At 42.8% G+C, this 22681-nt stretch overlaps 1 protein-coding gene across 3 annotated transcripts in view; it reads left to right on the forward strand.

The window, feature by feature from the left end:
• Window positions 1-22681, forward strand: part of gpc5b (glypican 5b) — a 648632-nt gene that overhangs the window by 43703 nt on the left and 582248 nt on the right. For all 3 annotated transcript variants that reach the window (XM_063046140.1, XM_063046141.1, XM_063046142.1), the window contains exon 2: window positions 19948-20109. In XM_063046140.1, coding sequence (XP_062902210.1) covers window positions 19948-20109 — 162 coding nt within the window. The remainder of the gene's footprint in view (window positions 1-19947; window positions 20110-22681) is intronic.

Genomic DNA, 22681 nt, shown 5'->3' on the forward strand with positions numbered 1-22681 from the left:
TAAGAAGCAGTTCATGGAACTGTGAATCCACAGCTGCAACAACCTGGATTTAATACTGACCTGTGGTACTATCTACATTCAATTTGCGCATCCTGCCTGTGTTTGCACAAGTTTTTTACTGGTTGCTTTCATTTCTGTCCCCATCCCAATGATTTGTTAATTGGTTACTGTAAATTATCCGTTATTTTAAAAAATAGCAGAAAGAATTAGAGGACTTGATAAAGGTTTAAGGAAAACGGGGAGGGAATGGGAATGTTCTGTTGGGAAATGACATGGATCGCATGGGTTAAATAGCATCGTTCTATGGTAATAAATGAACACCAAAGGAAATCACTTTGTCCATAGCATCAGTGTCTTTGTTAATTGTTCAGCTACAACCCAATTCCCTTTTTTCCCTTCTACATGTCCTCACCATTTTCCTTTGCAAGGACTTGTACAATTTTCTTTTACATATCACTAAATTCCCCTTCAATGGACCCTGTAATAATCAGATCAATGGGAATAAATTTGTGAAATTTTAATTCCATTCACCTATTCTATACTGATATTCCTTCATTCAGACCACTACCTTGTCATTGAAAACTTGGAAACAGCTGTTCTTCTTTCAACACTTATCCCAATTTTTAGAATTCTCAGTAAGATTTATCCCAACTTCCTGCTCCATATTAAAGCCTCAGTCTGAGGAAATTAGGACCAGGTGTAGTTTGTTACACCATTCAGATAGATCATGGCTGATGTATATCAACTTCCTTTGCCTGATCGGGAAGTGTCCAGTTTAGTTCCTTTTCTTGATAAAGATCGCTCTGTTTCAGTTTTAAAATCTTGGCCTGGTACTTGCTTAGCCTTCTCCCTTCTTCCTCCAAGGGGCAAGAGTTGCCTTATTTTGAAGAAAAGAATCTACATTTTCAGTTTCCTTTTCATTTCAAGATATGTAATTCTTCTATTCTGAATAAGCTCCCATTTAGCCTAAGAAATATTTCTTCTAAATGGCAGGGAGTACAAGACTTGCCTACTTGGTATCCTTAAATCTGACATTCTTTTTAACATTCTGGTGATCAATACTGTTCCCAAATATAGAGCAGGACGGCACTGGACAGGTCATTCAGCACACGATACTGTGTTGATGTTGATGCCAGTTTTGACCTCCTGTTTGAATCTTAGGACACTACCACTATTTCTGTTTTTGTACGTTTTTTAAAATCTATTCAACATACATAATTGACTTACTTGTTTATTATTATTATTTTTTCTCTGCTAGGTTATGTATTGCATTGAACCGCTGCTGCTAAGTTAACAAATTTCAGTCACGTGCCAGTGATAATAAACCTGATTCTGAGTCTGTGTATCTTTCATATTCCTCCATTCCTTCAGATCTCTGTGTCTATCTAGGAGCCTCTTAAACTCCATCAAACTATGACCCCGGTAGCCCATTCTGTGAGCTTACCACAAAAAAAACACAACTTGGCCTGTGCGTGGCCCCAAGCCTGGCCCGCCGACTAGCCTTCTGGTGTTTGATATTTCTACTCTGGAGAAAAGATTCTGACTGCTTACCCTATCTACACCTCTCATAGTGGGGAAAAAAACTCTTACCATATCTCTCCTCAGCCTTTGATACTCTAGTGAATCTTTTTGAGACCATGTGCAAAATTAGCGATTATCTAAAAAAATTCTCTTGCATGCCTTGCTAACTTTCAGCAGGGGTGACCATTTATTAATAAGTTAGCAACAATAATTATGAACTAAATAGTGGGGAATCTACTATCCTTGGCAAGCAGAATCAAGGTGAATCCTGGGACATTTTATATTTGCTTGAAGAAAAAAAAATGAGGATAATTAAGAAGAGATTAGGTTCACATAAGGGTAAAGGAAGGAATTGTGTATGGATTTAGTTTAAGTGGCTGAGTACTAAATAATTGCATTCTGTCAGTTTTTACTAAGGAGAAAGACTTAGGGCAGAGCTTCCTAACCTTTTTTTTATGGCATTGCCAATACCATTAATCAGGTTGGGAACCCTAATTTAGAGGATAGTGAAGGCATAATGGGGCACATTTAAAGATCAAGGTGGTTGTGGTACGTCTTCTAAAAAGCATTAAGATAGGTAAGTCCCCAGGGTCTGATGGCACCTATTCCAGAATATTGGAAGAAACAAGTGATGAAATTACTGGGGCTTTGAAAAAGATTTTGTCCTCACATTCAATGGGCAAGGTCCCAGAGGACTGGAAACTGCAAACTTTTTGTCTTTGTCCAAGAAAAGTAATAGGAATAATCCGAGTAATTCTAAGCCTCACATCATTGGTAGGGAAGCTTTTGGAGAGCTTGCTGAGGGATAGGCATCTGCATTTGAAAGGCATGGCCTGCTTAGCGACAGTCAGCTTGGGTTTGTGCAGGACACGTCATGCCTTAGAAACTCATTGAGGTTTTTCTTTTGAGGAGGTGACAAAGGAACTTGATGAGGGTGAGGCAGTGGATGTTTTCTACATGCTCTTGAGTAAGGGATTTGATAAGGTCCATCATGGTAGGTTGATTCAGAAGTGAGAAACTGAATAGTTGAATGAGGGGGAAGAGGATGGAGGAAATGGTGGCAGTTTCTGCTGAGAACAAAAAGGAAACTGGTGTATAAATGCAGGTGTGGACTGGTTCTGTGTGTGATATGTACATATCTATATATATCTGTATATCTATCTATCTATCTATATATATATATATATATGTGACTTTAGTGCTTTCAGTAAATGGATCTTTGCATCTCTCTGCTCCAAGGTTCCCCAGTCCCCACTTTGCAGGAAACGGTAGCCCTTTGGCAACCCTGCTGCTGCTGCTTTACTTTCTCAAGTTCAAAAAGGATGTTTCCTTTTGTGCACAGACTAAAATCTGTCTGCTCCAGTTTTGCGTACTGGTTTCATCCCTTCTTGTCACTATGTTTTTGATTCTCTTTGTATGTACTGTATCATCTGCTGCATGAGCACAAAACTATCAGAAAATAGCAAAAGTGGACTGGTCAGCCCCTCAGTCAGGGCCCAAAACTCAGTATGATCATGGCTGATCTCCAGGTCTCAATTCCTCTTCTGTGCCAGATTCTTATACTCTTTAATTCTCTGATCTTCAAAAAAATATTCATTTCCTCCTTTAAATTCCCCCAAGGATCATGCTTGCACAATGCTCTGGGTGAAGGACGTCTCCAGGTTCACCACTTTCTGTCAGAAGCTCCTCTGCACCTCAGTTTTACACGACTGCCCTGCTAATCTTCTCTCTAATTCCTCTTCCACAAAATTCTTGCTGCTCCAACATCTGCCCTGTTAGATTCAGATTAGTTTATTGATATCTAAACATTGCAGGCTGCATTGAAAGTGTTTCTTGATGCTCAGAGTAGACAATGTATCTGGTAATAATGAATGCAGTGAAACGTGTGAAACAATCAAATGGTACAAAGTATATTGATGTAATCTGAATCAGAGTTAGGTTTACTGTTACAGTATAGTTATACTAAAAAGAGTAGTCAGGTAGTTTTCATGGGTTCAATGCCCATTTAGAAATCCGATGGCAGAGGGGAAGAAGCTGTGCCTGGATCACTGAGTGTGTGTCTTCCGGCATCGGTACCTCCTTCCTGATGGTAGCAGTGAGAAGAGGGCATGTCCTGGGTGATGGACGTCCTTTACTGATGGCGCCACCTCACTGAGGCACCAGTCCATCAAGATGTACGGGATACTGGGGAAGTTTGTGCTCGTGATGGAGATGACTGAGTTCACAACTTTCTGCAGCTTCTTTCGATCCAGTGCAGTAACTCTCCCACCGCACCCCACCCTCCATACCAGACTGTGATGCAGCCAGTTAGAATGCTCTCCACGGTACATCTGTAGAAATTTGCAACCGTCTTTGTTGACATACCAAATCTCCTCAAACTCCTAATGAACTATAGCTGCTGACGTGCCTTCTTTGTAGCTGCATCAATATGTTGGGTCCAGGACAGATCGTCTGAGGTGTTCTGAAGCAATGCAACAAGAAATGCTGAAGTGACAACAGTGGAACAACCAGGAGAGAACGTGGCTATGAAGTCTGATAGCAGTGGTGATCGAAGCTGTGTACAGTGGCAACAGAAGTCTGATAGAATCTGCTCTTAAGTATGGACATCTGCCTTGTTGAGTCTGGTTGTGGCCCTCAGCAAGATGACTCTCATTCTTCTGACAATTATTAGCCTGGTTTGGTGGAGCTCTGACCTCTGTCATTTTTAATTAAACAGAGAGTTACCATCTCTGGAGAATGCCACTATTTAGATTCTGTCAGTTGGAGTATATGGAATATGTCCTGATTGTTTTTTTTTCCTCACTGTTCATCTGCCACCCCCTAATCAATTTCCTGCCCATGTCAATAGACCATCTCCAGTCTTTTTGTGCTTTCAGTTTTCCTACCAGTCAGTATCTTCCATGGGTACTTTCACCATTTTCCCTTAATTGTCTGTAATTTGTTTTGCACATAAATTTTTCATGATTGGTTTCTAGCTAGAATGTAGGTATTTATTCAGTTACCTCTGCCAACACTGAGTGAATTGAGTTAACTTGGTATAGAAGGGTGCTAGACCTGGCCTCCTCCTGGACCCCCATGGTTCAGACAGAAATGAGCAATGCCACTGGGGCAAAGAAGGGGGGGGGGCGCTCAATGATGAGAGGTGGGAAGAAAGGATGCTTGTTTTTGTTATTCTCAGGTTACTTTTATCACTTTTCCCATGTTTCAGTATTGCAATCACCTAATTTAAGGAAGAAAGACTAGGATCTCTTTAATGCTTTTTTTAATGACTCGGTATGGGAACGGATTGTACGTTGCAGCATATTATCCTGGGAGAACATTTTTTACTTTCAGCCCCTGCATTCTCCTAAGGCAGTGCATCTTTGCAAGCTCTGATTCTTTGGCACCTCACTTATTCAGTATGTGATGCTCAGCAGGAAATTTCTCCAGAACGTACATCGTCCAGAAGAAGATGCCGCCAGTGAACAGCGCTACCAAAGGCAATGTCTTCAAGATGGTTCACGAACCAACTCCTTTGGCTTCTTTTACATCTTCTTTTAATTTCAGATGTGGTTCTGCTACTGTTAGAGCCTGGCAGTGTGATTTTGGGCCAATCGCACGATCTGGCACTTTGCTGTCTCTGAGAGGGTACCATGAGGCTGCAGGCAAAGTGTTGCAACATGGAGGCCAGGAAACCTGGAGATGGGGCGCGAGCCCATGATCGACTCCATCTCTCACTGATTGAACCACTGAGGAAGATTGAAACAGTTTGGGAGGGCGAGCAGTGTTCGGTGCCGTCTTCCTGCCTCTTGCTTGCTTGCTGCTGGAGGAAGGTGTCTGTGTGTGATGGTCTCCCGCCCCTGGACAAAAGGTCCCTATGTTCCAATGGCCTCTCTCTTCCTCGATGCTGCCAGAGGATGGGGCCAGAGCAAGGTTTAATCAACACGGTTTGTGGATTGTGGACTCTAATTCATGTTTATGATGTATTCAAGTTTCTGGTCACTCCTCTTTCTTTTGTTGCTGCTTTTGGGCAATTTTTGAATCAGGATAGCCTGCAGAGAACGAGCACTAAGCTGAACTGAAATATTGAGTTTGATTTTGTGTTTTATATTCTGTGTTTTTGCTGTTTGCGCAATTTGTTTATTTTGTGCATGGGGGTAGGGGTTTGATGTATTTTCTTTGAACTGGTTCCATGGTTCTTTGTTTTGTGACTGTCTGTGGGGAAGATGGATCTCAGGGTTGGATACTGCATATATACTTTGACAGCGTATGTACTTTCAATCACAGCCACATCGTTCTTGTCACCCTTGTTACAAATCTGTTAATATCAAATGCTTGCAGGAGTCTGTAGCTCCTTGAAGAGTCCTAACCTCCATATTGTTAAATATTCTCAATAACTTCTTCCCATAACTTGATTTTCCCCCCACATTTCCAACGTGGCATGTTTCCTTTCTCTGACTTTGATTCGTCTACTGACATCCAGCTGTTAAGAAGAGCGTGCCCCTTAACCAACAAAAGTGCATGATGTCAAATTTGCTCTCCTATTTTTCTCCACGGTTTGTATTCCCTGATCTAGTATTCCCCTAGAGGCCCAGCTCTATTACAGCTCCCACTGTCTTGCCGGGGGAATGTTGTTTAAAAAGCCAATAGCTTTTCCTGTTAATCCAATCCTTCACGGCTCAGTTGTGGCTTTCCCAGTTCCTAAACAGACCGGTTCTTTGTGCAGTTTCTGAATGTAAATGCTTCGATTGCCTCTAATCCTTTGCCCTTCATAGTCTGATTGTGAAGCTCATTTGGTGGGAGTTTGTGGGGGTGGGTGGGTATATTGTATGTTCTGGAGAAAATCCACTGGGACATCGAACTCTTAAAGGCACGATGCAGACTGCAATTACGACTGCAAAAACATTATTGCTTTGAGCAGGACTTGGATAACGCATGCCAACCTTCCCTCCATTGACTTAGTCTTTACTTCCCGCCGCCTCGGCAAAGCAGCTAATATAATGAAGGATCACACTCACCCTGGTTATTCTCTCCTGCCTCACCCATTGGGCGGAAGATACAAAAGCCTGACAGTATGAACCAGCAGGCCTCAAGGATAGCTTTTTGCCTGCTGTTATCAGACCCTTCATACACCAAAATGTGACCTCTGGAACTCTTGATGTCCCATTCCACCTCATCATAGAACTTGCACTTTGTTTGCTGTGCTGACCTTTTTCTGTAACTCTAACAACTTTTTCTTCTACCTTGAGGTAATCATGTAAGGCATGTTCTGTTTGGATGGCACACAGAGCAAAAATCTTTTCACTGTGTCTCAATAAATGTGACAATAATAGACCAAATATATTTTGTTTAATGCTGATAAATGTGAGGTGCTACATTTTGGTAGGACTAATCAAAATAGGACATACATGGTAAATGGTAGGGCATTGAAGAATGCTGTAGAACAGAGGGATCTAGGAATAATGGTGCATAGTTCCCTGAAGGTGGAATCTCATGTGGATAGGGTGGTGAAGAAAGCTTTTGGTATGCTGGCCTTTATAAATCAGAGCATTGAATATAGGAGTTGGAATGTAATGTTGAAATTGTATAAGGCATTGGTAAGGCCAAATTTGGAGTATTATGTACAGTTCTAGTCACCGAATTATAGGAAAGATGTCAATAAAATTGAGAGCACAGAGGAGATTTACTAGAATATTGCCTGTGTTTCATCTCCTAAGTTACAGAGAAAGGTTGAACAAGTTAGGTCTTTATTCTTTGGAGCGTAGAAGGTTGAAGGAGGACTTGATAGAAGTACAGTATTGAAAATTATGAGGGGGATATATAGAGTTGACGTGGATAGGCTTTTTCCATAGAGAGTGGGGGAGATTCAAACAAGAGGACATGAGTTGAGAGTTAAAGGGCAAAAGTTTAGGGGTAACATGAGGGAGAACTTCTTTACTCAGAGAGTGGTAGCTGTGTGGAACGAGCTTCAAGCAGAAGTGGTTGAGGCAGGATGTTGTCGTTTAAAGTTAAATTGGATAGATATATGGACAGGAAAGGAATGGAGGGTTATGGGCTGAGTGCAGGTCAGTGGGACTAGGTAAGAGTAAGAGTTTGGCATGGACTAGAAGGGCCGAGATGGCCTGTTTCCGTGCTGTAATTGTTACATGGTTATATTTTAATGATAATTTGCGGTTCCAGTGCATGACTGAGAGAATGCTACAGTGTTGAAAGTGCTGTCTTTCAGATGAAATGCATGTTTTGCTTCAGATTTCCAGCATCTTCAGATTTTCTTATGTTGAACAAACTGCCTGTTTGTGCCAACGGCAGCATTTAAACAACCCATGTTATAATTTCAAAGAAGACTGGGGCTTTCTCCCTGCTTTCCCAACACATTTTATCCCCTCGACCAACATCATCAGAACAGATGATCACACTGCAGTCCGTAGGGTATCGAAACAGCTGACCATGCTTCCCACGGCACCTCAACAGAACCAAAGGGCGGTGGTATGCGTTCCAGTCAAGAAAAAGATGAAATTGCAGCTGCGAATTGGGGAGAGCATGAGGGTCAAGAAGCCAATGATTTCCTGGCTTCTTTTTTGAGCCTGTAGCACTGGACAGATCCAGGAACTGAGTGATGGTTCATGACACATTGAAATGCATACACTCTTCCATATTGATGAGGTTATGTGGCTGCCCTTGCACAGACCACTCATGCACAAGGTGGGCTTCAGAGCATCTTTGATGCCCACTGCTCTCCCTCCTGATCTCTGATCCACTGCCAGACCCTGCCCTACCCCTCTCAATTCTCCCTGCCTCTTTGCCAGGCCTGCTATCATCTGGCACAGCGTGTGAAGGAAAGTTCTTTGAATCCCATCGTGGGTGCCATGGAACCTGTGTGTTCATGTCAGGAGCAGAATGGTCCTTGCCCACTGCAAAGTCACTGCATAAATGTACCGTCATAAGCACTATCCAACTGCTGAGCAGGAAATCGTAGCACAAGTGTCTACCAAGACAGAAACTGTAACTCTGTTTAAAGGGAAATTGGATATGAAGGGGAAGGATATTAAAAAAAAATAACTGCTGAATGATTAATGAAATTGGATTAGGACAAAAGAGCTCCACTATTTGAAGAACTGGGATTGGCACTTGATGAATGCAGCAAACTTCTTGTTAAATTGCTTGCCTCCGTGACTGTGTTACAGTGGAAAATCATTTATGATATTTCAGCAGTTGTGATTTTTGCTTGAGATGCTGCTGTCCAGGCCATCCAGTTCACTGATGGACATGTGGGAGATGTTGCATCTTGCTTTGTGTCAGCGGAACAATGCTTTCTGACATCTAAGCTGGACAGTGACCTCTCTGAGTTCTTGCTGCCTGAAAAATTAACAGTTCAGTTGCTGATTTAACTCGTTATGAATTCCAGGTCCAAGTTAATATACTTGCAGCAAGGTTAATCAAAACTGTTTCTCTATAGTATAAAGAGACAATAAGTTTCAATAGGTACAAAAAATGTCAGATCCCCTCACACTCATAAGCAGCAGCAAAGTGAAGACCCCCCCTCCTCCCCTACTAGCAAAAAAGGCATCAACAACCTCCACCGAGCACTCAAGCATGCAGCAAAGCATCAATAAAGACACAGACTTGCAGTACCCCAAAGACTACTTGTTCACCCGGTAATTCAACATACCACAGGCTCTCTCTCTCTCTCTCTATTAAGGGAAAAGGGTGTCCCTGTTTCACAGTGAGGGGGGAGACATAACAAAACAACTCACTGAATTATGGTGTTAAAAGTCTGTTGCGTCCCTTTTCTTTTCAAACTCTGTACTCAAGGAATTCGGGTCTCTGGGCATACAGCCTGCAGCCAGCTCGTTGCTTTCGATCTTCCGTGTACTCCCATGACACATCAGGCGTGGCACTGACCTCGAATCCGCCCACCTCTAGAGCCACAAAAATCTGGCACCCTGAAGGTGTGCTAGGCTTCCGGGCCGCGTCCTTGGCATATCGAAAAGCTGCCGGTCACGAGGTCCTGTGAGCGGGTCCCATTTCTGTCATGAACCGAAGTCAGCGTGTAACTACAGTCAGGGTGTTCAAAAGAACCCTGAAAAGGAAAAAAAAGATATCAAAGATAGAAATAGAGCTGTTTCCGAAGATGGAAGCACCATTAGGCGCCATCATCCTAAATCACAATTGTGGTTAACCTGGTATTGCTTAATGGTATTTGTCCATGGCATAAAAACTGTTGGGTACCCCTAATCTATACAGTCTCCAGGTGCAGCATGTGGCATTGTGAAGGTGACATACTGAACCAATGTTTTGTTTAACTGCATCTTTGAGTTCAGTCAAAAGTCAGGGTTAATTGGTTGTTTGGGAGTCTGAAAGGGGTTTAAATTTTGTACTCTTCCCTTTTTCTCCCAATACCATTACCTTCACCATGAAGTTGAGGAATGCGTTGAGTTAATGGCCATGCAAAATCCAAAACTAAACTTTGGACTGTTATGCTGGTGGTGCTAGTAGATCTGTTCTCTCATAGCTCTAGGGATTAGGGTTTGATCCTGACCTCCAGTGCTCTTTGTGTTGAGCTCTGTGGAAAGAGAAGCAGTTAACATTACTCTAGGCCGCAGACGAGGTTGGGGAGGGCAATGGATGGATCAAAGGGAATTTCTCCAATAGAGTACATTTGTACTTGTATAGATGATTCAACATTACCAAAGCACCATACGGACAACAGAGACAAATTGCCTCATTATTTCACATAGTTGAAGAAATTACCTTTCTTTCACTCATTTCCCTCACCTATCTCCTCTGCTGCCTACAATAACTGGTTCTGCTGAAGGGTCCCAGAACTGAAACACTGACTACTTCTCCTTCCACAGAAACTGCTTGATCTGCAGAACTTTTCCAGCATTTCCTGTTTTGATCGAGAAAGCTAGGGTTGTCTTCTGATCAAGGAGATTCAAGGTGTTCCAGGTCATTGGGGTGGTGGGGGGTGGGGGGGAGGTGGTCAATGAGGGATTGATTACCAGTGTAGATGAGTTAGCAGTCAGCATACATAGATTTCAGTTGAATCAATAAACTAACCAGAACTAGTTTTGTTTTGCATGTATTGCCCAGAAAGGTAGTACAAGTTTTATGATGCAGGAGAAAAATAAAATATTTGGTGATACTCCATTGCCTGTAAATATTTAGCACCAAGGACGCATTTATAAGCAAACTGTATTTTCCCTTTGTTGAACCAATTGACACAGTAAGTCAATATTGTTCATGCTGCCAGAGTCCGCAAGAACTATTCAACTCTGTTCATGTGTTTTTATCCTTTGCACTGAAAAGCAGAATGGGTGAAGACCGAGCAGAAGGAAAGTTCTGCAGTGAGAATGCAATCGTGAAGAAAGAAAGGTGAGAGTCAGTAGAAACAAGGGAGGGAAGAATGAGATGTGGATGTGTATAGGAGACTTCAAATTGAAAGTAAATTTATTATCAAAGTACATGTCTGTCAGCACATACAACCCTGAGATTCTTTTCCTTGTGGGCATACTCAATAAATCCAATAACCATCATAGAATGATTGAAAGACCGCACCAACAGGGCGGACAACCAGTGTGCAAAAGACAACAAACTGTGCAAATACAAAAAGAAGGAAAAAAGGAATAATAAATAAATAAACAATATATATTGAGAACATAAGATGAAGAGTCCTTTAAATGGACTCCAGATGTTGTAGGAACAGTTCAGTGATGGGAAGTGAAGTTGAGTACAGTTATCCCCTCTGGTTCAGGAGCCTGATGGTTTAGGGGTAATAACTGTTCCTGAACCTGGTGGTGTAAGTCCTGAGGCTCTGTACATCCTTCCTGATGGCAGCAGTGAGAAAAGCGCATGACCTTGCTGACATTGACTGAAGGCCAATTTATACTTCTGTGTCAAATCGTTGCCGTAGATACGGCATAGCCACGTACCCCACACTGTACCCTATGCCGTAGCCTGATGCACACCTCCCCAAAAATGTAACTATGCGTCACGGTGACACAGACCACAACAACTGTGATTGGTCCGCTTGGTAGCATCGCATTTCCTCCTACACTGCAATAGCTTCCTATTGGGTAGGGAAGGAACTCTGGCTGCAACGCTTTCCATAAAGATTTACAGACCTCCGAAATTATGGAGGACCCTGTGCTTGACGCCAGTTTGTAGCTAGCTGCTACAGCCTGTTGACTTCCGCCTGAAGCTAAAACTGGAATGGTGATTGCCAGTCTCTGAGTATACTGTGCGTACACTGATGCGAAATAAATGATTGGAGATGATGAACCAAATCGTCAAATCTACCTGCCGACATCCAAAAATATTTGAAATGCATTTCCTCGTCCTTGTTTCTCAGTGGCCAGACAAGCGCAGAAAATTCACCCTCCTTCAGTTTCAGTTGCCATTGTTTGAAGTTTGAGTTTCTGCGTGTTGAAACTCAACACGAAGAAGCTCAACACAGTGGCATAGAAACCCCACCACCAACTTGCGTTTTGGCGGTGAATTGCAGAGCAATAATCTCCCTCCTAAATACAGATTCATCACCACTTTTGATTCAGTGTACGCCAATGATGCTATCGGCAAACTTCAATATGGTGTTGGAGCTGTGCTTAGCCACACAGTCGTAAGTAAAAAGCAAGTGGAGCAGGAGTCTAAGCACACAAGCTTTTGGTGCACCCATGCTAGTGGAGGTTGTGGAGGAGATGTTGTTGCCAATATGAACTGACTAGGGTCTGCCAGTGTGAAAATCCGGGATCCAATTGCACAACGATGTATTGAAGCCAAGTCTTGAAGCTTATTGATTAGCCTTGAGGGCATGGTGGTTTTGAATGCTGAGCTGCAGTCAATAAAGAGCATTCTGATGTCTGCATATTTGCTGTCCAGAAATTCCGGCGTTGAGTGAAGAGCCAACGTGATGGTTTCTGCTGTGGACCTGTTGCTCTGGTAGGTAAATTGGAGCAGATCTAAGTTGTGTCTCAGTCAGGAGTTCATAAGTTTCATCACCAACCTCTCAAACACTTCATCACTGTGGATGTAAGTGCTACTGGGCAATAGTCATTGAGGCAGGTCACCATGTTCTTCGCGGGTACCGGTACAATTGAAGCCTGCTTGAAGCAGGTGGGTAGTTCAGACTGCCAAAGCGTGAGGTTAAAGATCTCAGTGAACACACCAGTTAGCTAATCAGCACAGGTCTTTACTACTTTGCCAGGTACTCCATTCTGAAGAACACTCTGGCAATAAATTACAGAGCTGTAGATTAGAGAATTTAAGTTTGCATGAAAACTCTGGCAATGCTTTCTGAAAGTCAATGTAAGTATAACAAATCTGCAGCCTGACAGTATTAGGCATTTTTCCAAAAAGGCACAGGGAGCTTAATTGTGAGTGTCCAGTTACCTGCTGTGAATGTCAAATGCACCCAGGTCTGCTTTGCCAGTTCAATGGAAGTTTTTGGAGGTCACAACTTAACTGCTTCCTATAAAATCGTGTGTTAACTTGCTCAGCCAACTTGAGAAATTGCCAAGTACATTGGCAAGTCCTTTCCACAGGGTTTTTGTGCTGCATTTGCATAGATTTTCAGAGGCCTCTGGCTTTCCAAGCACAAGATGAGTATCTCTAGGTTGATGCCTTGCTCCAACAATGCCTATTGAGAACACTAGCTCTACAATGGAGTTATTATTTGGGAAAATTATAAGTCCCAAGGTAATGCTTTACATGCCTACAGTATAATGTGCTTGCAGTACTGGTAATGAAAGCCTGACTTGTACGTAATTGAAAGTATTTTGCCTCACTTCTGTTTGCACTGTGCATGTCCTCAATCAGAATTTCTACACCCTCCCTTCAGAATTACGTTTTCTTCGTCTTGGATACGAAAGTCATTAATAAAGAATTAAAACAATCTAATGAATCACGAAGTACTGGTTAGACTGTACGTGGAGGATTGTGTGTAGTTTTGGTCATCTGGTACAGTGATGTGATTTTGCTGGACAGAGCACGGGTGAGATTGACCAGCATGTTGCCTGGATTGAGGACTTTAATTTATAGTGAGGGATTGTGTAGGCTGGATTTGTTCTCCCCATTGTGAATGGGGCTGTGGAATGACTTGAATATACAATTATGGGAGGCATAAATAGGGTAGATAATCATTATCTTTTCCTCATGGTAGTGATATCATAAACAAGAGAGCGTAGACTTAAGAGAAGAGGAAGTTTTAAAGGGGATTTGAGGTGAAAGTTTTTTTAAACACAGTGTTTGATATCTTATGACTTATGACTGTGAGGCTAAGCACAGCTCCAATATCACATTTAAGTTTGTTGATGACACCACTGTTGCTGGTTGAATCAAAAGTGGCAATGAATCAGCTTATCAGAGGGAAATTGGAAATCTGGCTGAGTGGTGCTGCAACAATGTCAGCAAGATGAAGGAGATGGTTACTGACTTCAGGAGGAGGAAACTGGTGATCCATGAGCCAGTCCTCATCAGGGGATCAGAGGTGGAGAAGATCAGCAACTTTAAGTTCCTGGATGTTATCATTTCAGTGGACCTATGCAGGACCCAGCAAGTAAGTGCAATTACGAAGAAAGCACGGCAACGCCTCTGCTGAAGTTTGCAAAAATTTGGTGTGACATCTAAAACTTTGACAAACTTCTAAAGATGTGGGGTGGAGCATATATTGACTGGCTGCATCGCAGCCTGGTACGGAAACATCAATGCCCTTGAATGGAAACTCCTACAAAAAGTAGTGGATATGACTCAGTCCATCATGGGTAGAGCCCTCCCCACCATTGTACACATCTATGTAGTGTGCTGTCATGGCAAAGCAGCGTCCATCATCGGGGACGTCCACCACCCAGATCATGCTCTCTTCTCACTGCTGCCATCAGGAAGAAGGTACGGGAGCCTCAGGACTCACACCACCAGGTTCAGGAATAGTTATAGCCCCTCAACCATCAGGCCCTTGAACCAAAGAGGATAAGCATTCAAATTCACTCTCTCCATCTCTGAACTATTCCCACAACTTAAAGACTCACTTTCAGGGACTCTTCATCTCATGTTCTCCATACTTGATTCTTATTTATTTATTGTTGTATTTCTTTTGTATTTGCAGTCTGTTGTCTTTTGCACGTTGGCTATTTGTCCATTCTGTTGGGTGCAGTCTTTCATTGATTCTATTGTGTTTCTTGGATTTGCTGTGTATGCCCGTAAGTAAACCAATCTCAGGGTTGTACAAGATGACATAGATGTAGTTTGATAACAAATTTACCTTGAATTTTGATTTCTGGAACTGACTGCTAAAGCAGGAGGTGTAAACAGTTACAACCACTGAGTTTAAAAGGCATTCAGAGAATCACTTAAGTAGGCAAAATATTAAAGGATACAGTCGTAATTTGGGCAAATGGAATTAGAGTATCTGGACAAAGAGGCTGGCGTGGATGGAAGGTCCAGTTCTGTGCTATATAACTGTCAAAAGGGGAGAAACGTGTACTTGGAGGTTTGCACAGGATAAAGGAAAAATAATCATTTTTCTAGACTGGTAGGTCAGAGCATATAGCAGTGAGCGTGAAGCAATTTTGGCGAAAGTCAGGATACAGTGAGTGGAATATTGAGTGAGCTCCAGTTTCATGTAGCAGAGAAAATGAAAGACTGGAATATCGCACTCGTTGCGACAGTGCTGCAGTGCTAGTCAGAGTGCAGGCAGCTCGTGTGGCTAGTTGGTCTGTTCTTCAGTTAACCCTTGCAGTTTCATAAGCTGCCTAGTCAGCTCTTGTCCACTCAGAGCACTATGGACGAAGTCAATAGTTACAAAGATGCAGAAGATTCAAAGTATATTTATTATCAAAGCATGCACACAGTATACAACCCTGAGACTTGTCAGCCTTGGAACAAAAAAAGAAAGAAAACCATGGAACTCGTTCAAAAAAAACCACATCAAGCCCCCCCCCCACATACACTCACCACACCCACTCACTACACACACTCACCACACGCACACACCACACACACACCACACGCGCACACCACACGCACGCGCACACCACACGCACGCGCACACCACACGCACACACACACCACACGCACACACCACACGTGCACACACACCACACGCGCACACCACACGCGCACACCACACACACACCACACGCGCACACCACACGCACGCGCACACCACACGCACACACCACACGCGCACACATACCACACGCGCACACCACACGCGCACACCACACGCACACACTACACGCACACACCACACGCACACACCACACACACACACCACACGCGCACACACACACCACACGCGCACACACACACCACACACACACACCACACGCACACACCACACGTGCACACACACACACACCATACACACACCCCCACAGACCCCCACACCCCCCCCACACACACACCATCACCACACACACTCACCACACGCGCACACACACACACGCACACAGCCCCCCACACCTCCCCCACACACACACCATACACACACCATAACCACACGCCCACACCACACACACTCACCACACGCGCGCACACACACGCACACACCGCGCACACACGCACACCACACACGCACACCACACACACACACCACACACACACACCCCCACAGCCCCCCACACCCCTCCACACACACACCATACACACACACCATACACACACACCATACACACACACATACACCACACACACACACACACACACAAACACACACACATAAACACACACACACAGAAACACAGACACACACCACACACACACAAACTAATCGTGCAAAAAAATAATAGCGAAAAACCCAGGAAGTCCAGGCATATTCAGTTCAGCTCAGTGTTTGTTATCTTCTGGCCATCCTGATTCAAAACCACCCAGGATAACAACAAAAAAAAGTGACTAGAAACATATCATAATGTGAATTGCAGAGTCTAATCTGCAAACGGCATCGATTAAACCTTGCTCAAGGTCCAAACCATCCTACAGTATTTGGGGAGAGTGTGGGGAAGAGAGAGACTATCCAAATGCAGGGACAGTCCTCCAGATGCAGCAGGCGAGAAAGGGAGGCCGTCACCCACAGACATCTTCCTCAGGCAACAGTGAGTAAGAGGGTGGTAGACGGCGCTAGACACACTCACCTTTTGTACTCACCTCGATGTTTTCAGTCTTCCTTCGCACTTTAATCCATGAGATTGGCAAGAAGTGGAGTCGATTATGGTCTCACGGCCTGGCTCCAGGTCTCTTGGCCTTGAGGCCTCACGCCTCTTAGAGCATCTTCAGAGATAGCAAAGTGCCAGATCAAACTATCGGGCCAAAAACACAGCACCAAAATGTAGATCACAGGCTCGAACAGAAGCAGAACCACATTTAAAGAAAAATAAGAGGTAAAGGAAGTGAAAGAAGTAATTTTGTGAACTGTCTGGGGGATGTTGTCCTCGGTGGTGTTGCTCACTGGCACCATCTACTCTCACTAATAATTTCTCTTTCCACAGATGCTGCCTCACTTTTTCTGAGTGTTTCCAGTACCTTCTGTTTTGGTAAAGTCATCACATTGGCTGCTGTGTTCCTTTTTAACATTCATCTCCAAACTGAAAAGAGAGAGTCCAATAATTCTGCTTTTCTTTTTCCCCACAGAATGTCCGAAGCATGCTGACAATAATGTACTTTCGATGTCTGATCCTTGTAAAGTAGGAAACGTAGCAGAAAATTCATTTGCATTTACTTCTGTTTCCTGCAACTCTTAATTAAAACAAAACTTGCAATTTCCAATTGAATTTCTGTCCTAAATGAGCAAGCTTTAATTTTAAGACGGCATGAATTAGCCATTGGCGTCCCACATGCAGAATATGAACTTTGTTTTCTGTTACTTCTGTTAACTTGAAGGACTATGATTTTGATAGGATTTGTACTTTTAATATATCATTTGAATCTTTATGATTATAGAATTATTGGTAAGGGAGCAGATATTTATCAATGACAGTATATGTCCATCTGTCAAAATGAAACATATATTTGCATGAATCAATAAATCACAACTGGGCAAGTTTTTTTTCAGGCAAAGAGTGGTAGATGTGTGGAATATGTTACCAGGAGTAGATGCGGAAGCTGGCAGTTTGTCCCTGGAATGTAAAAAGAAACTGTGATTATTAACATAGAAGGTGCTTTATTATTACATGTGAATATATATGTGATCAACATTAAGTAACATTACCTTTAAAGATCAAATCCTACCATATAATGTACTGTGAGTTTGCATTGTTTGGCATTTCTGAAATGACTTTGCTAGAATTGAATTGTGGAGGTGACGTTGCAGAAGCAGATACTAGTTTGTTGTCTGTTCGGTTCATATGACTAAGGGTACATTTCAGTATATCAGATAAAATAGTCTCTATTCATTCTATAGAATCCTTTAATACTTGAAGCACTTTGATCAGCTCACCCTTCAACCTTTAGTCCCTAAGGGAACACCAGCCCAGTTTGTGCAGCCTGTCCTTATAATTTAACTCTTTAAATACCAGATCATCTGTAGATGTGAACTTCCCACTATTCAGGATATTTACAAAGACAGGTGTGTAAAAAGGGCCCGTAGGATCATTGGGGACACCAGTCACCCCAACCACAAACTGTTTCAGCTGCTACCATCCGGGAAATGGTACCGCAGCATAAAAGACAGGACCAACAAGCTCCCGGATAGCTTCTTCCACCAGGCCAACAGACTGCTTAATTCATGCTGACATAGCTGTATTTCTATATGATATTGACTGTCCTGTTGTACATAATATTTAGTACAAACTACTATAAATTGTACATTGCACATTTAAATGAATATGTAATGTAGAGATTTTTACTCATGTATATGAAGGATGTAAGTAATAAAGTCAGTACAATTGAATTCAGTATTGTTCTTCTCCTTTCTGAAGGCACAGCTTCCAAATCAAACACAATACAACAATTCACTCAGACTGAGACTCTATGCATTCAAACTATCACTTCCTGCCTTTTAATGCTCAGAATACAGTAGTATTCTATCAGCTGTTTTGATTGCTTTGCCTATCTGCATACCAATTGCTGTACTTTGCTTTGGTGAATCCTCTTGGAAAATGATCTGCTACGTGAATGCTTGCTGGGACAGGAATAGATTAATTCGTGGTGCCCATGTGAATGAATAGCCTGCAGGATCTCAACTCCAAATGTTGAGGTCCCTCTCCCCCCAAAGAGGCTATATGACTCACAGAGCTCCTCTAGCAGTTTGCTTTCTGCCCCTGTGCCAATATCTGCAGCGTCATTTGCTACCCTTTGCAGCCATTTACTATCTGGCATCAGTGATGGCATAGCACCACGTCCTGCTTTGTGTTTTTCCCATGTGTGAGCCTAGCTAGTGAAAGAAATGAGTATGTGCCTGTGGGACCTTATTCAACCAAGAGGCCATCCAAGTTGGATTCAAGAATGGAGACAAGGATTCAGGAATGCAAGAAGATTGAAACAGATGTGGGCCTCTTGGCCCCTCAAAATGTCCCCACAATTCAATATTACCACATGGCTGATCTAGCTGTGACCTTATCTCCCCTTCTGTGCCAGTCCCCTATAGCAGTCCATTTCCTGAGCTTTCAAACATTTAAATACCTCTAAATGTGCACTTCTAATAATCCAGCTTCCACTACTTTCTGAGATAGAGATTTCTTTTCAGAGGATAAAGAATCTCTGATGTTCTTTATGCACCTCAGTCTGAATTGATCAGCCCCTTATTCTAAAACCATACCCTCTCCAAAAGGTACCTTCTATTTACACTCTCTTTGCAGTCAAATATATGTGATGTATATATTTGTTGAAGGCACATCTATTGTTAATTGTGTCCAGAGGAATAAAGCAGTCAGTCACGTTCCACTTATCGCCATTCCAAAGCACAGAGTAAGGTTTGCATGTATAGGTTGAGTGAATTCACATATCGAAGTGAAATTCTGAATGACAAAGCCTACTGTTGCTCTTTTCTTTACATTTACCATTCAAACAACGTATTTCAGCACAGCAAGATTCCCAATGCTCTCTGTGACTTTGGGCACTTCTATGAGAAATACTTCAATATTTTTCTGTCGGGTTTGACCTTCCCTTCAAAGTTGCTGGTGAACGCAGCAGGCCAGGCAGCATCGCTAGGAAGAGGTACAGTCGACGTTTCAGGCTGAGACCCTTCGTCAGGACTAACTGAAGGAAGAGCTAGTAAGAGATTTGAAAGGGGGAGGGGGATGATAGGAGAAGACAGGAGGGGGTTTCCTTCAGTTAGTCCTGACGAAGGGTCTCGGCCTGAAACGTCGACTGTACCTCCTCCTAGAGATGCTGCCTGGCTTGCTGTGTTCACCAGCAACTTTGATCTGTGTTGCTTGACTTTCCAGCATCTGCAGAATTCCTCGTGTTGACCTTCCCTTGTGTGTCTCCCCTACTGACTGGCCTTCCTTATTGTTACAGATGGGGATTTACAGATCTGTATGCACAACGAGCCAACCTGTTGCACAAAGAGAATGGAAGAACGGTATCAAGTAGTGGTGCGCCGAGAGGTCCTACAGAGCATCCAGTTCCTGAGCTTTGAACTGAAATACAGAATTGAAAAGAATGGCGGGGCTTTCCAAGGTAGGAGTATTGCGGATGATAAACAGCAGGAGGGGTTTCAGTGCAAAGTGGCCTTTCATTCTACTTCTCCCCTTAAATGCTTATAAAGCAGCTTTGGGAATTTGTTGTTAAAGTTTGATTTATACGGTTGTGGTATATCTTAGCTCTCGGTTTATTCAAGGGGTGTTTTTAAGATGAGCATGGATCTCATTTCTGACTAGTTTGTCTTCAGCTGAGTTGGGTTTACCTCCTCCTCTCGATATAGTTTAGGATCCATCTGATTTTGTTCTGGGGTCACTTTAGAGAGCCCTGCTTTCTGGAAACAGGCCTTTTGCCCACTGATTATTAAGCACCCGATTGTATTTTTGGAAGGAAGGGCAGTAGAATGGCCAAAACCATCCGGGATTTAGACGGCTGAATTACACAGATATCTTTACCACCTCTCAATTATGTAAAACTCCTTTAAGTATTCGAGACCCTCAAAAGTCACAAGCCGCTTGAATGGAATTAAATCTTAACTGGACGGGAGGGGCCCCTTTCCGCAGTCAATGCTCCCAAGCCCTGATTATAGGCTGTGGAGCTGAAGGCGTTTGCCGCCTTATAGGCGGCTGATTTGTTAAGTAGTATCCTTCCTGCTTGCCTCTTCCCCCACCTCACTGTCAATGGCTTCGGCACCCTACTTGCACGATCAGCACCACTGCTGAGCTGTTTACATACGTCACCCTCTGGTTGGGTGTCCACAGTAGTCAATTAGACTTACAGCTATCTCTGAAGCTTCATCTCTTATCCGGTTCCATCAGTTCCACCCTCCATCAATGTCCTTCTGCTGATGTTTTCCATGCCACAATGAGGTCTAATGGTTCCAGCCCCTTCCCCCAGACACCCTGGTTACTAGCCTATCAACACATGCTGGCATGCAGAGGACCTTTCTTTGAACATGTTTAAGATATGATGGTGTTTAGCTGAATGCTCAATATGTTTAATCACCTTTCTCACTGCTGATTGTCTTCCAGCCCAGCAAAGAGAATGGAAGAGAGGTATCAAGTAGTGGTGTGCCGAGAGGTCCTAGAGAGCATCCAGCGAATGTCATTGAACCCTATCCTGTGTAATTGACTCAAATAGGGAGGACATTGTTGAGAGACAGTGAAGAGGAAAGCCACAAAAAAAGGAAAAAAAAAACCTATTTCAAATAAATGAGCACTGCCTTGACAGTATTTTTGAGAGTTGATAGATTTAATAGTTGGCATGTGATGGGTTTGGCTTTTACTGACTCCGTATCTCTCATCAAATTTTATCCATACAAAATTTTGAATTCTGGATCATTTAACACTTTTTAGTTGACTCCTTTTATATTCTGGTTTAAAAAATATAAAATAAACAGCAGCAATTTGAGTTGAAAGCCCTCAAAACTGTGGAGATGTATATTGATTTCAGGAAAAACATATTTCTTTCCACCCACTTATCATCAATAACTCTACAGTGGCACTGTTTCACCATTCAGGTTCCTGGACCTCATGTGGGAGAATCATATCTCCTTCTTTAACATAAAGGCTTGGTAGAGGGTGTAATTCTTGCAGCATTTGGTAAAATTTCATCTTCCCCAGAACATACTGGTGCAATTCTACACTTCCTTTATAGAAAATGCCTCAGATCAGCCATGTCTGGTTTGGTGTCGGGACCTCTCTCAATACACAAAAGCTACAGCAAAGCTGTCAGGGCAGCAGAAAAGGTTATAGACTGCAGTCTACCATCATTGCAGACTTGTATGTTTGCAGGACAAAGGAGCGGGCAGGAAAAGTCATTGGTAAAAGTCATTCTGTAAAGTGCTACAGGACTATTAAAATAAAAAGTTCACTCAATCTTAAAAGTTTCTTCCCCCAGTCAGTAAATCTGATCAAACATTCCAGTTAGCACCCTCCCCTCCCCCTCAACTGCCCTCTATCTATTACCCTCATCACTTCGCTGTAAATAAATCATATCACTTTTTATCCACATTTTATTCCATATCCGTACTTTAACCTCTAATTTTATATTTTGAGTGTTTTAAAAAAATTCTTTATAATTGTTGAATGTTTTTGTTGCATGGTGCACTACCGCACCACAGCAAATTTCTAATACATGTGAATGTATACGGAGAATAAAATGATTCTTGATCTCTTCAGTCGTTATTTAGTTTAGTTCAGTTTCAAGAATTTCTTATGCAGAAGGTATGTTCTGTTGAGCAGTGTAAATGTAACTGACAATCAACCAGATGTTGACCCTCAAAGTGGCTTCCACATTATCTTGGCAATATATGAGAAGCTTTGCTGCTTTGCAAGTCAGACTGGCCACTGGGATGGCTGGTTAGTTTGCAGCAGCACTGTCCCTGATGAACCCTGGCCATATGGTTCCCTACCCTCTTAAAACTCATTAGTGTATAAGCTTTGATTATGCAACACCCTATTCTTTTCCTATTGGCTTTGGAACATTAGTGCGGATTCTGTACCTCCCTGCCAGAGTTATTGGTTTATGGGTGTGAGCCTATCGTTCCTTTTTTTTTGGTGTGTCCCTGCATGCGTGCGCGTCTGCGTGTGCGTGCATGCGTCTCTGATGT

This window comes from Mobula hypostoma, chromosome 4, assembly GCF_963921235.1.
Source record: "Mobula hypostoma chromosome 4, sMobHyp1.1, whole genome shotgun sequence".
NCBI classification, from domain to species: domain Eukaryota; kingdom Metazoa; phylum Chordata; class Chondrichthyes; order Myliobatiformes; family Myliobatidae; genus Mobula; species Mobula hypostoma.